General features: G+C 39.2%; 1 protein-coding gene across 2 annotated transcripts; it reads left to right on the top strand.

Moving 5' to 3' along the window:
• The first annotated feature begins 432 nt into the window (after positions 1-432).
• LOC131246755 (kinesin-like protein KIN-12A) lies at positions 433-14,529 on the top strand. 2 transcript variants are annotated; one of them, XM_058247143.1, is made up of 17 exons: positions 433-829; positions 1,857-1,994; positions 2,133-2,216; positions 2,338-2,466; positions 2,570-2,629; positions 2,713-2,766; positions 2,860-2,952; positions 4,894-4,989; positions 8,089-8,234; positions 9,273-9,422; positions 9,510-9,639; positions 9,733-11,031; positions 11,152-11,250; positions 11,337-11,489; positions 11,612-12,436; positions 13,686-13,966; positions 14,058-14,529. In XM_058247143.1, exons 1-17 carry the CDS (start codon positions 512-514, stop codon positions 14,074-14,076), a joined length of 4,074 nt encoding a protein of 1,357 aa, XP_058103126.1. In that variant the 5' UTR covers positions 433-511; the 3' UTR covers positions 14,077-14,529. The 2 variants fall into 2 exon arrangements, with proteins under 2 accessions (XP_058103126.1, XP_058103125.1); XM_058247142.1 differs by having other exon boundaries at positions 435-829; positions 13,686-14,529.
• The last annotated feature ends 815 nt before the right edge of the window (positions 14,530-15,344 follow it).

The following is a 15,344-nucleotide window of genomic DNA, read 5'->3' as shown; positions in this document are numbered from 1 at the left end:
TAGATGCCACAGTTACGTGACTTGTGTGAGTCTACTGGCCTCTTCTGCCCACTACACGATGATCTATACGGTTCGTCTAGAGGGTCCCACCGCAGATGGGCTGCATAAAAGATCTGATTATTAGAGATTTCCCTGTTCATTAAATGATGAGTAAAAAACAACAGCCCGTAGAGAAAGTTTCTTACTCAGCTTTTGATGAACGGGAAAGATAACTGATGATATTGATTAGTTGGAACTTGATACCTATGCATTGGGCCTTTCCAGATGAACGGTCTGGATCATTAAGTGGTGGGGTAGCAGTGGCGAGCAGCTTGGGCGTGTCATAAGAGCGCGAGCCTCCATGGCATAGTTTTCAAAATCCAAACCCTGTTGTCTCCCTCTCTGCTCTCTCACAACGGCTCTTTTGGTTCACTCTCTCTCTCTCTCTCTCTCTCTCTCTCTCTCTCTCTCTCTCTCCATTTTTTAGGGTTTTAGGGTTTTTCATCTTCTCTTTCTCTCCATTTCTGCTGCAATGAAGAGCACTTCGAATCACAGGAACGGAATCCCGCGAGGAATTTCGACCTCTGAAAACCCTCATTCCCCAAACCCTTCTTCTCAGAAGCATCAGAGATCTTCCCGCCGAATGAGATCTGGATTTGAAAATGTCGATCCAAACACGATCGCAGATCCTTCACTCCTGTCGCCTTCTCCCGCATCGAAATTGTCCTCTGCAGCAAAGATCAGAAGTCCACTCCCGCCGCGGCCACCGCCAAATCCTCTCAAACGGAAATTGATTGCTGAAACCGCAGTTGACAATGGAACCCTAGCACCTGCTGATTCCGGCGTGCAGGTATCTTTGTTTCTTTCCCCCGTCTTGTTTTGCAATCTCGGAATTGGATGTTTTGAGAATGGAGGCCAAAGATCAGAATTTGGGGAGTAAAAAATGTATAATTCTCAACCTGAGCTACAGTCTTTTCATTTAGGTCTGTCTTCTGTACAGGCGGATCCAGACTGTTGGTCTTGCAGGAACTGCAGTTGATGATGGACGATGGCCAAAAAACTCTCAGTTGAACAATCCTAGCCATCAGAAAATTGGCCTTCAAACGGATGGCTAAATGAGAATATAACTAAATGTCCAATTGTCCAACAATTGGATGGCTGGATTGTCGTCTAGACAGGATTTTTTGGTCCATTACACATACATGGTTAGGGGTGCACACAGGTCGGTTTTGTCCGGTTCTGGGGTGAAACTGGAACCGAACCGTTCCTAACAGTTCTAAGATATTCAGAACAGGAACCGGACCGTTGGCACCCTAGAACCGAACCAGAACCGAACCGTTAAAACCAGTTTGGTTCCGGATCGGTTCCACGGTTCTGGGCTTTTTATAATCCAGCCCAATTGCATGTTTAATTTTATTATCTATCCCATGTCCATCCATGTTGTGGTCCATTTGATGAATGGTTTAGATATTGTATAAGGTGTGCAAAAATACATTTATGAAAATAATTAAATGGTGCATTATAAACCATAAATCATGAGTCAAATATGGAAACAATAAAAGGGTTCTTGGTTCGGTTCCACGGTTCGGTTCTACGGATCGGATCCATGGTTTGGTTCTACGGATCGGTTCACGGTTCGGTTCGGTTCTACATACCCCCAAACCGAGAACCGAACCGATGTAACCGGTTCTTTGATTTTTGGAACCGGAACCGGTGCACTCTAGAACCGGACCAAACCAGACCGTTTGGTCGGTTCTGGTCCGGTTCCACGGTTCTACTGGTTCAATGTGCACCCCTATACATGATGGGGCCCATCAGATGAAGATTTGTATTTTACTTCGATTCTTCATTTTTTTTCAATTTTCTATCTTCTTTAGGTAATAGTCCGAATGCGGCCTCCAAAAGAGGAAGAGGAAGAAGGGGGACAGATAGTAAAGAAGACTTCCACTAATTCCTTGTCCATCCTTGATCATGTGTTCACATTTGATTCTGTTGCTGACACAGATTCAAGCCAGGTGGTTTTTTTTTTTTTTTAATGAGTTGCTTTTGTTTCTTAGTAATTCATGATAATTGACAATTGAATGCAACAAAGAAATTTATACATTTTGTATATGAAGAATTTCTCAGTTTTTGTCATTTTCATTTTTGACCAGCAAGATATATTCGAGCTTGTAGGCTTGCCATTGGTTGAGAACTGTTTGGCTGGGTTTAACAGTTCCATATTTGCATATGGACAGGTATTCAATCTTCCCAATTTGAAATGTTATATTCTTTTCCATAGCTTTTATTTTCTTGAAGGCCTAGTTTAGCTTTTCTTGAGGATCAAATTAATCATGTTGATGTAATTTAATGGCTAAGACTGGTAGCGGAAAGACATATACCATGTGGGGACCACCAAATGCCTTGGTTGAAGATAATCCGTCGAGTAATCATCAAAAGGGTTTAACTCCCCGTGTCTTCGAGCGACTTTTTGTGCGAATAACTGAAGTAGGTTTTACGCTTTCTTCACTTCAAACCATGTTCATACTTAATCACATTATCCTGACCATGTTACATTACCATGATCTAAGCTCTTGCATTTCATTCTCAGGAGCAAGATAAGCAAACTGACAAACAGTTGAATTATCAATGCCGCTGTTCATTTTTGGAGGTATTGCATTTTTGTTTTTTGTTTTTATGCTTGACTTCCTTAAATACTTCTATGTTATAATTCTTGTTACTGTTATATGACAGATTTATAATGAACAAATCACTGACTTATTGGATCCAAATCAAAGGAACCTTCAGGTAGAAGTTGCACCTCTATATGTGCATTATGTTTTTATTATTCTATTAGATATCGTGGTCTCCTTATGTTTTGGTTTGGCATATGTTTTTCAGATTAGAGAAGATGTCAAGTGTGGTGTGTATGTAGACAATTTGACTGAGGAGTATGTCTGTACAATGAAGGACATAAGGCAACTTCTAATAAAGGTCTGGTTGTTGGCGAAAACATCTAGGTTGCTTTATTGCGTATGAATTTGTATTGACATTGTGAATTTATGATATAGAGTAATGTATATGTGATCTGGCCTCTGTTATTTTATTGCAACGAAACTAATAATTGTCAGTTGTTGTCTATATCCTCCGGGATTTTGTAGGAACCATCAGCTCATATTACTATATATTTTATGTGGATTTGGTACTTCAAACATTGGATTTGTTTTCAAAATTTAACATATGAATATATCTTCTCCATTGATAGATCCACAAATTTCTAAAACACCAGTTTTCATTGGACCCATTTCTGCTCTCTATCTGAACAACTTAGGATGTAAAATGTTTATAGCATATGGCGAAATGTTTTAGTTAGGATAAGGCTTTGATGATGATATGACGAAATGTTTTAATTGCTTTACCTTTTGATACCTTATACCTTGAAGTTATCATGAAATGATTGTTATCAGCATCATAAACTTGTCCCAAGTATTTGGGTTCTGCTTTATAGATCCTGTTGCATCAACCAATCCCATCTAAATTCTAGGGTCCTATCCTCAGTTGTTGAAGCCTTCATATCTCTTCTTTCCACCTCAATCCAAGCCGTTTTAGTTCTTCCTATAATCCTCTTTTCAGGCCCTGATTGCCCCTTCCTTATTGGAGTTGTTCCTTGACTTTGTTGAACATGATAGAATCATCTCATTTTGGTCTCCATTTTTTTTTATCTTATTGGGACAACTCCAAGGCTTCGGATGAATTCTATCCTTACTAGTCTTCAGATACATCCATCTTAACATCCTCATGTCTGCAACACAATCTTTTCTCATGCAGTGTCTAGGTCAAATGAAATCCTATAAGAGCTTCTATCAAGTTTCATAAGCATGTGGTGATCACTCAACACCCCAAATGCACATTTCATCTCCACTTCAGCCACCTCAGATTATATTGGAAGCATCCCTGTCAATCTTCCCATCCTTTTGAATAATATTGCCAAAAACAAAAACAAAAAAAATAAAAATAAATACATTATATAGGATCTCTTGACTGCTCTCTGAATGAACTGCCTGACATCTATAAATGTTCTTATTAGAGTTGCACCCCAAATACTCTCTCTTAATTCTATTAACTTTTATGCCTTTAGAGCTTTCCTCTAGAACTACTATTTGCATTCCCTCTCTCTACTCCTGGTTAACTAATGCCACACCATTTGTAGACTACATATGCAAAAGGGATCTCATATTGGATGCTAGCAGTTAATACATTTATAACAATTAACAAGTGCAAAAAGGCATAAGCCGACAATTGATGAAGGCCCGCTGTTATTGGGAACTCATTAGTCTCCCCCCAGGCCATGCCACTTTTTTATCTTCATCCTTGTACGTGTTTAATAATGTTGATAATCATGTCTTTGTTAGGACATATTTCGTCAAATTGGTGAATGGTTGTTTGCATAATGTACTGCTTGTGATGGCTTTTTTTATCATTTTCAATTTGCTAGTTATCTTTACTTTAATGTTTCAACCTCACTTGCGTTAGAATTTACATGTTTATGCATATGAACAATTAGAAAATTTATTATAGTTCCTTCAGAAAACATAGATACTGGCCAGATTGAATTAAATTTTAAAAAATTAGATGGAAAATTGCTTTCCTCAATCTCCTTCTCTTTAACTCACATCACTTTTTGTGTGTGTGGTAAACTGCAACCCATGTCACCCAGATTACATATCCAACCATTAAATCATTTTGAAAGGAGTTTAGTAATTTGCTAACGTTTTGCCTTTTCAGTCCAAGCATACACATATATGTAATTCTTAGAGTCATTCTTATTTTCTTTCCATGTTAAGGTCTACAATCTTGTTGTTAGATTGCATTTGGATTTTGTGAATTTTTATGAACACTATATTTATAGTCATTGCATACTGACGACTGATGCAGGGGTTGGCAAATAGGAAAATTGGCTCTACGAGCATAAATGCAGAGAGTTCGCGCTCACATAGTGTCTTTACTTGTGTTATCGAATCTCGTTGCAAGGTAATATTTGATTCTTGATTGAATGATTGTCCAAGGATATATTTTTAGCAGTAGCAATTAGACAAAGTTGGTGATTTTAAATGGCTAGAGAATTTTCTTTCTCATTTTAGTCTCAGATGTGATTTATTCCAATATAAAGTTTGCATAGGACTGCTATTACTCATGCATGTATCGGTAACAATGAAGTTGAATATCTTGATTTCTATTACATATTACAGTCTATTTGTTGTAGCCTAGGAGTAGGTCTTGTAAAAAAGCCTTAGGAAGGCACCCCACAATCTGTTCTTTCAGAGATCTAGGTACCAATATTCTGTCTGGACAGTATTTTGGCCCCTTAATAATTGGTTTGGTCAATTTGTTTGCTCCACAATCTGTTAGTGAATCCTACACATGATGCAATTAAACCATACTCTGTAAATCCATCAGTTTTTTTAATTCTTTAATTAGTGATGTAGGACAGATGGCTTAAACTAGGATGATGCAAATCAATTAATTAACGGATTATCAGAGTAAATCAAAGCATAAAATAAAGCCAATCTACCACAAATTTAGAGAAATCAAATATTCAATTAACTTCAAATTTAAGACCACATCACAATCCCGCAAAATAGATCCTTAAGGCTATTGATCGGACATGGCCCAATGGAAGATTGAACTTCCATCTAGCATAGGATTCGTTATAGATTCGAGGATTGACTTGTGCTTTGCTAGGGTTTGAATGGATTAGGGTTTGGGTTTGAATCAAGAAATTGAGAATTTAGGCTTTATAAAATAGAGAAGAAGAGAAAAATAAATGAGGGGGATTAATGCAGGGGCATTTTCACACTGGGCTCGAGTGGGGTCGCCTGTTGGATGCAGGGGCACACTCGGGGTGGGTGACCCATGCGATTTGGGGTCCACGGGGGAGGTCTCGTGTTCGAGACTCCTTACCAGGGGTGAGTAATGCGCATTTCACACCGGGCTTGATTGGAGTAGCCCGTGGGATGTAGGGACACACTTGGGGTGGGCCGTTCAGCTGTATGAACAAGTTCGTGCAGTTGTACGGACGGTGTGGTGGGGCTGAATCGGTTTGGTCAGTGATGAGTTGGGTTGATAATGATGGAGTTAAGGTTTGAGAAAGAAGAGAAAATTATATTTAATGGAAAGAGGATGTTTGAGAGAGAGAGAGAGAGAGAGAGAGAGAGAGAGAGAGAGAGATACACTGATAGGAATAAGAAAGATAACTTAGAATCACTCCAATGGCTCACACCAAATTCCATTCACAGGAAGTTTTCTTGCTTAAAGAAGCAATGTAGAGAAATTTCATTCAATATGTCCATACTCTCAAGTCTCAAGTCTCAAACAAGTATATATAAGAAAATCTAAGTCTAAAATTATTATTGACTGTGCAAATCTATTAACGGTCAATATCAAAACATAAATTTGCAATAACCTAAAATAAAACTGAAAAATAAAGCAAAAATAAAGATGTGCCACATGACACAATGATGGTCTCTAACATGCAACAGATACGTCCACACATCAACACGTGATCAATGGCCTGGATGAATGTGGTCCAATGTGTCCATGGCTCGGATGTGTAGACTAGTGTTTGTATACCTAAACTCGAGTCTCCAAACATATCCAACGGTCCAGATCACCAAACCGATGTGTCCAAGATATCCAACGGTCCGGATCACCAAACCGATGTGTCCAAGATATCCAACGGCGTGGTCTAACGTTTGTAACATCCAAATGTGGTCTAGATCAGGTTGGGTGACATCCAAACAATCCAAAGATGTATCAATAAGTTCTAAATAAGCAACCTACATGCATCTTCCCAGTGTGAGGTCTTCAAAGATGCACAACCATGCATGTGGGGTCTTTAACATGGCTAAGAACTCGAGGGTCCACTGGGCCACATGTAATGATCATCCAACCATAATGAAATTGGGGTTGGGGCCTCAGCTCTCCACTTCCTCCGCTGATAAACTCGTGTAGGTGCTCGGATGCCCTCATCAATTAGATGTTAGAGTTAGTCATGAATAATGTTTTAGAACCCAGACCGGACATATATCTGAACCATGACCCATTTGACATTGGGAATTTACTCAATCTAAAAATCATAAAAAAGTACAAGGTATTAACAACTGATTTTGAAGTAGAGAAAAATTAGAGCTTTTGATTTTCACGTAGAAGATATGGCTTCAAGCTTTGACTAGTGTATTCCTTTTTTTTTCACAAGAAAGTTGAGAACTTTATTGAACCATGTTTACAGTGAGCTAGCCTGTTTTTAGTCCATTCTTTGTTCGATTGAGTTAGTTTTCAAGCTGTCCGAGATCATAAAATTATAGGTCCTATATCTTTCAAACGAGCCCATAATCATAAAATTCCAATATCATTTGATTAAGTTACAGTTAATTTATGAAAAGCCTGTATGGTTATTGGTTAGGGATGCTCTAGTATTTTTTACGTTTATTAATTGTTAAAATAAAGGATTAAAATTACATTAGTAGTTCTTCTGCTTTAGAGACTTTTTCATGAATAGTTGTATGAAAATTTGGAGTTTTTTTAATCCCTAGGAGGAGTCACTTGTTTTGGGAGTGATTCCTCGTAAGACTATTATTGGTTGTGATGCTCAACACAAGCATGGTCTGATGCTACGCTCATACAAAGGTATGATGCTTTGAATCTCGTTGGTGTGCGCTAGTCATTATTGGATGGCTCAATGCTATGCTATCCAAACATGTCATAAGATCTAAATCTGCAAATCTAGTAGTAATTTATTGGTGAAATTATTGCATTTATCCATTCTCAGAGTAAAGCAATGAGATTGCAGGCTGATTGAGACCATTCAACAGTCAAAGGTCTGCTCATGTGCCACCGTTTTTGTAATGTCTGTTATCGTTGGTTGTTTCTGTTGCCATGCATTAGGACGTTACAAATTAAGAAAGTAGAGTTGTATGCTTTTGACTTGTGTGGTCATGTTATAAAACATTGTGAAGCATGTGATTATAGCTTCTCCGACTAGCAGTGTGTTTTCACGTAGGCAATTTGAATTATCTTGCACAGTTGCCATATTTAGTCTAAGAGTTGTTTTTTTCTTAAAAAAATCTACAGAGCACAGCAAATGGACTAAGCAGTTTGAGGACCAGCAGAATCAATCTGGTTGATCTTGCTGGATCAGAAAGACAGAAATTGACAGATGCAACAGGAGATCGTTTGAAGGAAGCAGGGAATATTAATCGTTCCCTTTCTCAGCTTGGGTATGACTATTTATTTGTAAAATGTAGATTATTTGATACTTTTTTTTTAAGTGGCCAAAATATTTTATTAAGAAATTATCTAAGCAAAGCATCCAAAATCGATACTGAGCAACCACCTTTTCCTCACTCCATAAAGATTGATAATGCTAAAGAACATACAAGCCGTGTGTGTGTGTGTGTGTGTGTGTGTGTGTGTGTGTGTGTGAGGCTATCTAATTCATGATCCAGTCTGATAAACCCTCTTATGATTTCATCATCCTATTTTATTGTCAAAACAGTGGATTCCAAAGGATAAACTGCTTAAGAATATCAATTTTCAAGGTGTTAGGGGACTTTTTTCCATGTTGTATTGCTAGTGTTAGTTGTACTCACTTTACAACGAATGTGGGTTAGCTTGCTTCGATGCAACGAGTAGTGGAGAGAATGCCAGATTATCCTTGAAAATGGAACAGATACGTTCCCCAAAAGTAGCATTTCAAGTAACTAATATTTTAGGCTATTGTTAAGGTTCCAATCAATACTGATTTAAAAATGGACGACGAAACAGATGACCTTTGGTCCTGTTATGCTCGCTTTCCTGAATACATTGATGTATGGCGTGCTGGAGCCACTTTATCTGTTAAGTACCGTTCTAGCTGTCAGTATTTTCTGCTTTTAGTGAAATACCAGGCTAAACAAAGCCCATCTGAACTACCCTTACACATCTCATCTCCACATTACTGATGCAATGATATCAGAAATTTTTTGGTCTTTGCTATGTTGACATTTACTTTTTTAAAACATTTGTAACATTATTAGCTTAAGGTTGAGTGGATGGTTACTGAACCTAATCTTCTTCCATCCGAATGTGCAAGTGGTCAATTACTGTACTGTTCTAATTAAACATAGTGTTTTATATGACATGATCTTGGTTTCTTATATAAAAATCTAGTACTGTTATGTGTGCATGACAAGCAATTTTGTGCATGTGTGTGGGAGTTGCATCCTTGGCAGGGAAAAAAAATCTCTATGCTGATGGCTGTTAACTGGGACTTGCAGGAACGTGATAAATATTCTTGCAGAAGTTTCCCAATCAGGAAAGCAAAGGCACATTCCATATAGAGATTCCAGGTTGACATTCTTATTACAGGAATCTTTGGGTGGCAATGCAAAATTGGCAATGATTTGTGCAATTTCGCCAGCACAAAGGTAATTCTTTCTTAATCTGTCAAAAATAAAATTGCTTCTAACAACCATTTCTCACACTTTTCCTTGCTTAATTTGCGATATACGTAGCTGTAAGAGGGAAGCATTCAGCACTTTGAGATTTGCACAGTGTGCAAAGGCCATAAAGAACAAAGCGGTTGTGAATGAAGTCACCCAGGATGATGTGAAAGCCATGAGGGAACTCATACGCCAACTGAAGGTATTTTGGGGCCCTCAAACATATAGCATTGTGCTCTTTGAATTTTCAGCGATGTTAAAACATTAAGTATGTTCTGTTTGATATGGTTGACAGGATGAGCTTCAACGAATAAAGTCCAATGGTGCTTATTCAACTGGATGGGATGCACGTAGAAGCTTGAATCTTTTGAGGTTAAGCCTCAATCATCCAGCAACATTGCCTCGTGTGGAAGATGACAGTGATGAGGAGATGGAAATTGATGAGGAAGATGTTGAGAAGCTTTGTCTTCAAGTAGGTCTGCAATCAGCTACCTTCAGAGAACATGTTCACAATGTGGACAAGCTACCTGTCCAGTCAGAAGGTATAGCCTGTGAAGGATTGAAAGCTTCAAAGGAGGACTTTTCTATAATTGGTTGTGTCAGCAAGCAAGACATCGAGGAGGCTGATGTCAATATGGAAGACTGTCAATCAGAAATGGCATCTGACGAAGTCAATGAGCACGAAGTGGCTGTTGCAAATGTCCCAGTTTTACCCAGCCGTGACATGCTAAATGGTCATGAAGGTAATAATGATGAAAAGCACACGGTCCATACAACAACTGATTTACTTAACTGTAGTTCTGCGGGAGATCCAATTGAGGAAAAGCTTTTGATGTCCCCAGACTGTAAGTTGTTTAATGGAGGATCACTTGATGAGCCTGTGGAAGAAAAAGGCTCCACATGTGTGGAGACTTTGGAGGAAAAGGTCTTTGCTCAGGTAGACTCTAAACCAACAGTTGGAGATTCTCCGGATATACTTGCAGATCTACCTCAAAATTCTCCCAATAGCCTTAGCATTGTGCCATGTGATTCATCACCAGTCCTGCGATCTCCAACATTAAGTGCCTCACCCAGAGTTGATAACAACAGCACGAAAAGTCTTAGGACATCATTGACATTAACAGCATCTGGGAGAGATGTAGCAGACGACATTAAGTCATCGACATTAACAGCAAGAAAGAAGCCATCTCTTGCACGGTCACTGAGAAATAGTTCTTCCAGTGCTCTCTCCTCTAAAGCAATTATGAATTCCCTTGCGCCAACCACAAACCTGGCAGCTAGCCTTCATCGTGGTCTTCAAATTGTCGACAGTCACAAGCAGAGTTTGGGTTTGAGGCAATCTTCATTCAGGTTTCCGTTTAAACCTCTGGATCTCAATCCATTTTTGTCAGTCGAAAAGGTTGATGTGGGCGTTCAAACTTTTCTGGAAGAGCCAGAAATGCTGGAAGATGTATCAGAATTCGTGTGCAGTTATTGCAAGACAAGAACACTTCAGCTTGAATGCAACAAAGAGGCTAACGATACTACCGAACTGCAGTTAGTACCTGTCGAGGAATCACAGGTTACAGAAAAATCCAAGAAGCAAGTACCAAAAGTACGAAAAAACCATCAACAGAATGACAATAACACACATGCACACACATTCTTGAAAATTGTAGTTGTTGGGCTGACGTTCTGCTAGTCTGATGAGTACACATTTCTTTTGCCCCCACAGGCAGTGGAGAAGGTCTTGGCAGGAGCCATCAGGAGAGAAATGGCACTTGATGAATATTGTGCCAAGCAAGCTGCGGAAATTACACAACTCAACCGTTTGGTAAGCTATTTGTGTCAGTTTCAAGATTGTCATAATGTAGGATATCTACTTTTTTGCTTCTCATAATATTTCAGCATTTGTTTTAGGTCCAACAATACAAGCACGAACGTGAATGCAATGCAATAATTGAACAGACACGAGAGGATAAAATCCATCGTCTCGAGGCCCTTATGGATGGTGTTTTACCCACAGAGGATTTCATGGAGGAAGAGTTTATGTCTCTTGCAAATGAGCACAAGGTATGCTAGATCCTGCTTTTTAATTTGACTTGTTGTTTTTCATTGGTTGCTTTAGTCCGTAATATCTTTTCTTTTTTATTCAAATTTCTCAATTAATAATGTGTTATTTGGCATCTAAACAGCTTCTGAGAGAGAAATATGAGAACCATCCTGAGGTACTGAGGACAAAAATCGAGTTAAAAAGAGTTCAAGACGAGCTGGATGGGTATCGAAACTTCTTTGATATGGGCGAGAGGGATGTCTTAATGGAAGAAATTCAGCATTTGAGAAGCCAGTTGCAGTATTACATAGACTCTTCAGTTTCACCCATGCCACCTCGAAAACGGAGTCCTTTGCTTCAGTTGACGTATCCAAGCGAAACCATTCCAGCTCCTCTTGGTATGATCCCAGAATCTACTGAAGAAACCCAGGAATCTACTGAAGAAACTGCTGAGGATAAATTTGAACAGGAGAGGCGTCATTGGACTGAGACAGAGAGCAAATGGATATCTCTTTCTGAAGAACTGAGGCTTGAGCTGGATGCAAGCAAATCTCTTGCGAGAAAACAGAAGCAAGAGCTTGACTCTGAGAAGAAATGCTCAGAGGAGCTGAAAGAGGCACTACAAATGGCAATGCAGAGTCATGCTCGCATTCTTGAGCAGTATGCAGATCTTCAGGAGAAGCACATTGCTTTGCTTGCAAGGCATCGGAAGATTACAGATGGGATAGAAGATGTAAAACGAGCAGCTGCAAAAGCAGGAGTCAAGGGTGCTGAATCTAGGTTCATTAATTCCCTTGCTGCTGAAATTTCAGCTCTGAAAGTGGAAAGAGAGAAGGAGAGGCGGTACTTCAGAGACGAAAACAGAGGACTTCAATCTCAACTGAGGGATACTGCTGAAGCTGTACAGGCTGCTGGCGAACTGCTTGTGCGCCTTAAAGAAGCAGAGGAAGCTGCTGCAGTCGGGCAAGTGAGTAACTGAAAATTTTGGCTGGACGATTGTGCACATGTGAACATAATCGTGTGTGCATGCATGTCTATGTTGGCATTTTCATTTGTATGTGCATGCATGAACATAATCGTGTGTGCATGCATATCTATGTTGGCATTTTCATTTGCACGTGCATGAATGCATGCTGGTCAATTGGTGTCTCAATCTGTGCATCACATCCTGCACCTGTTGCTTGGTCTGGGAAACATTGCCTAGACTCTATGGCTTTCAAGGACGGGGATTTGACTTTGAACTTCCCAAAACTCAGGATACAGATACAGATATGGATACAGCAACCTATGTCCCATCTAGCATGTCTGCACCCATGAAAAAAGTGTTAGTAATTCATGAAGGGGCGGCCCACGTGATGCATGCAAAAAATCCGACATGTGCATCATATGGTTCTGCGCATGTCAACCCCAGCTCCATAAAATCAGGCTGATATGTGAATCAGGTGGGCCACACACAAGGCAACAACAAGTTGGGAGGGAACATCCACCCTTGATTTTTGTGGAGGGCCCACCGTGTTGTATATAAGAAATCCAGGCTATTCAGATTTTCATCTGGTCTGGATGAGTCTGGATGAAGAGTCAGGCGGAAAAGTCAGGCTGCTTAGAAATTCAGGTTGGCTCCTGTGTAAATCAAGGGTGGGTGTCCCATATTTCATTGTTCCCTATGTTGTGGCGCACTTGAGTGTTGACTCCAGCTGATTTTTGGCACCTGGGCTTAATATTAGGTGATGCATCTGATGGACAGGTTGGATGGCTGGGCCTCACATCTATGCCATATCGCTACCACACTAGCACACAGAGTTGCAGACAATATCCCTGCAACATTAGTTAACCAGTAATCATGTTGGTACAGATGCTCCATACAAGCATCTCTGTATTCTAGCCAATAAGTTGATTTTGCTAGGATAGCAATCTCAGATATATACTCAGATACTGTAAAGCAGTATAGATAACAATAGAACAAATTGCTAAACAGGGTCCTATACCATTTCTGTTTGTTTTCATATTAATACCTTGGTTTTATCAATACTGTCTATCCACAAATGATTATTATCCATACATGATTTGAAGGATGGTGGTGGGACCCATACACGTATCATTATTCATAAATGATTTTACCACATGATTAGAAGATCATTAGAGCTGCATTAATGTTTCATTAGTACAAAGAACCATATTAAGCATTAATGTCTATTTCCGACCCCGACATCTTGCAGAAGCGGGCCACATTGGCAGAGCAAGTGGCTGAAAAAGCTCACCAAGAAATTGTTGAGTTGAAGAAGAAGCATGAAAGAGAGATCAGCACTCTGAACCAGTTCCTGGCAGAGTCTCGTCTGCCCAAGGAAGCGCTGAGACACACGCATGATGATGCCAATGTGCCCACCAGATATGATGGAGGGGAGAGTGATGAACGGTGGAGACAAGAGTTTGAGCCGTTCTATGATGGAGGAGACAGCGAGTTCTCAAGAATAGCTGAGCCTTCGTCATGGTTTACCGGGTATGATAAGTGCAACATTTAGAAACTGTTACTGGCGGCGGGCACAGCGATGTATGTATGTATAATCGACATCTTTTTTACAACTCGACAGATGCAGGATCTCTTGCTGATTGCAAGGCCTGATCGAAAGGTCTTTCAGCAGCTGAAAAACGGGTGGCTCCTGATGCCATATGCTTTGGGGCTGAGAACTTGGGTTGTTATATGTATGTATTTCTAGTGTGGGTTTTTTGAGGTTTAATGGAACGAAATAACGAATGATTGAAGTATTATGGTGTTTGATTTCCGCCTATAATCTTCATCGGCAAGCAGCAGCTGAAAAACAGGCGGCTCCTGAGAAAAAAAAAAAAGAGCTCCTTGTTAATCGGTTCTCATTTCTCACTTCTCTCGGCCATTGTGTGGACTATGACTGAAAGGTCTTTGAGCAGCTCAGAAAACGAACGACTCCTGATCCATGCTTCAGAGCTGAATTTTTGTTATATGTATTTGTAATGCACGTTTATAGTGCTGTTTGGTGGAATGATGAAATAACAAAAATGATTGTGTTATAGAGACTGATTTATCATTGGTAAACAGCAGCTCTGAAAGACGAGCGGCTCCTGTGAATCAATGCTTCTGATCAGGATTTGGTTATTATCTGTATTTCTAATGCAGTTTTTGTGATGTTTAGTGGAATTCCCAAATAACAAAGATTGGTTTTCTCCTTTAAATCTTCATCATTAGACAGTGATTGAATCCTTTTACAGATAGGATACTCAGCACAGCCTCAAGGGTAACTCAAACCATATACAAATTTTTATATTTTATGTATAGACTATGTCCTAATCTTTTTAAAATCTTTAGGTCAGCATTGAAAACATTTAAATGTGTTTCCCAAAGTCATAAATAAATATAGTTTAATAATATCCACAAGAAAGATAAAATTGTTCCAAACATAAATTAATTTTTTAGGTCATAAGATATCCCAAGGTAGGATCACCCCCAATAAATAAGGTTATTCAATTCCCAAATAAAATCCCTGAGGAGATGAGAAAGAAATCTCAACTACAAAGATTCCTAGGTTGTCTTAACTAAGTTTTGTATTTTTATTGTAATCTGGTGCAAGAACAAAAACTGTTGACACAAAGGTGAAAAAATTACCCTCTCCAGCTTGGACAACAGATTATGAAAAACTGTTGACACAAAGGTTAAATCTCTTCAATGTCTTAGTATTTCTGACCTTGAAGCTATCAAAATAGTAGAGGCAGATGCCTCAAACATAGGATATGATGGAATACTAAAGCAAAAAATAAATAATAACGAACGATTAGTGAAATTTACATCTAGCTCATGGAATGGAACCCAATAGAAATATTCTACAATTAAGAAAGAAATTTTAATA

The sequence above is a fragment of the Magnolia sinica genome, chromosome 5, assembly GCF_029962835.1.
Source record: "Magnolia sinica isolate HGM2019 chromosome 5, MsV1, whole genome shotgun sequence".
NCBI classification, from domain to species: Eukaryota; Viridiplantae; Streptophyta; class Magnoliopsida; order Magnoliales; family Magnoliaceae; genus Magnolia; species Magnolia sinica.
This window is presented reverse-complemented; position numbering and strand designations above follow the sequence as displayed.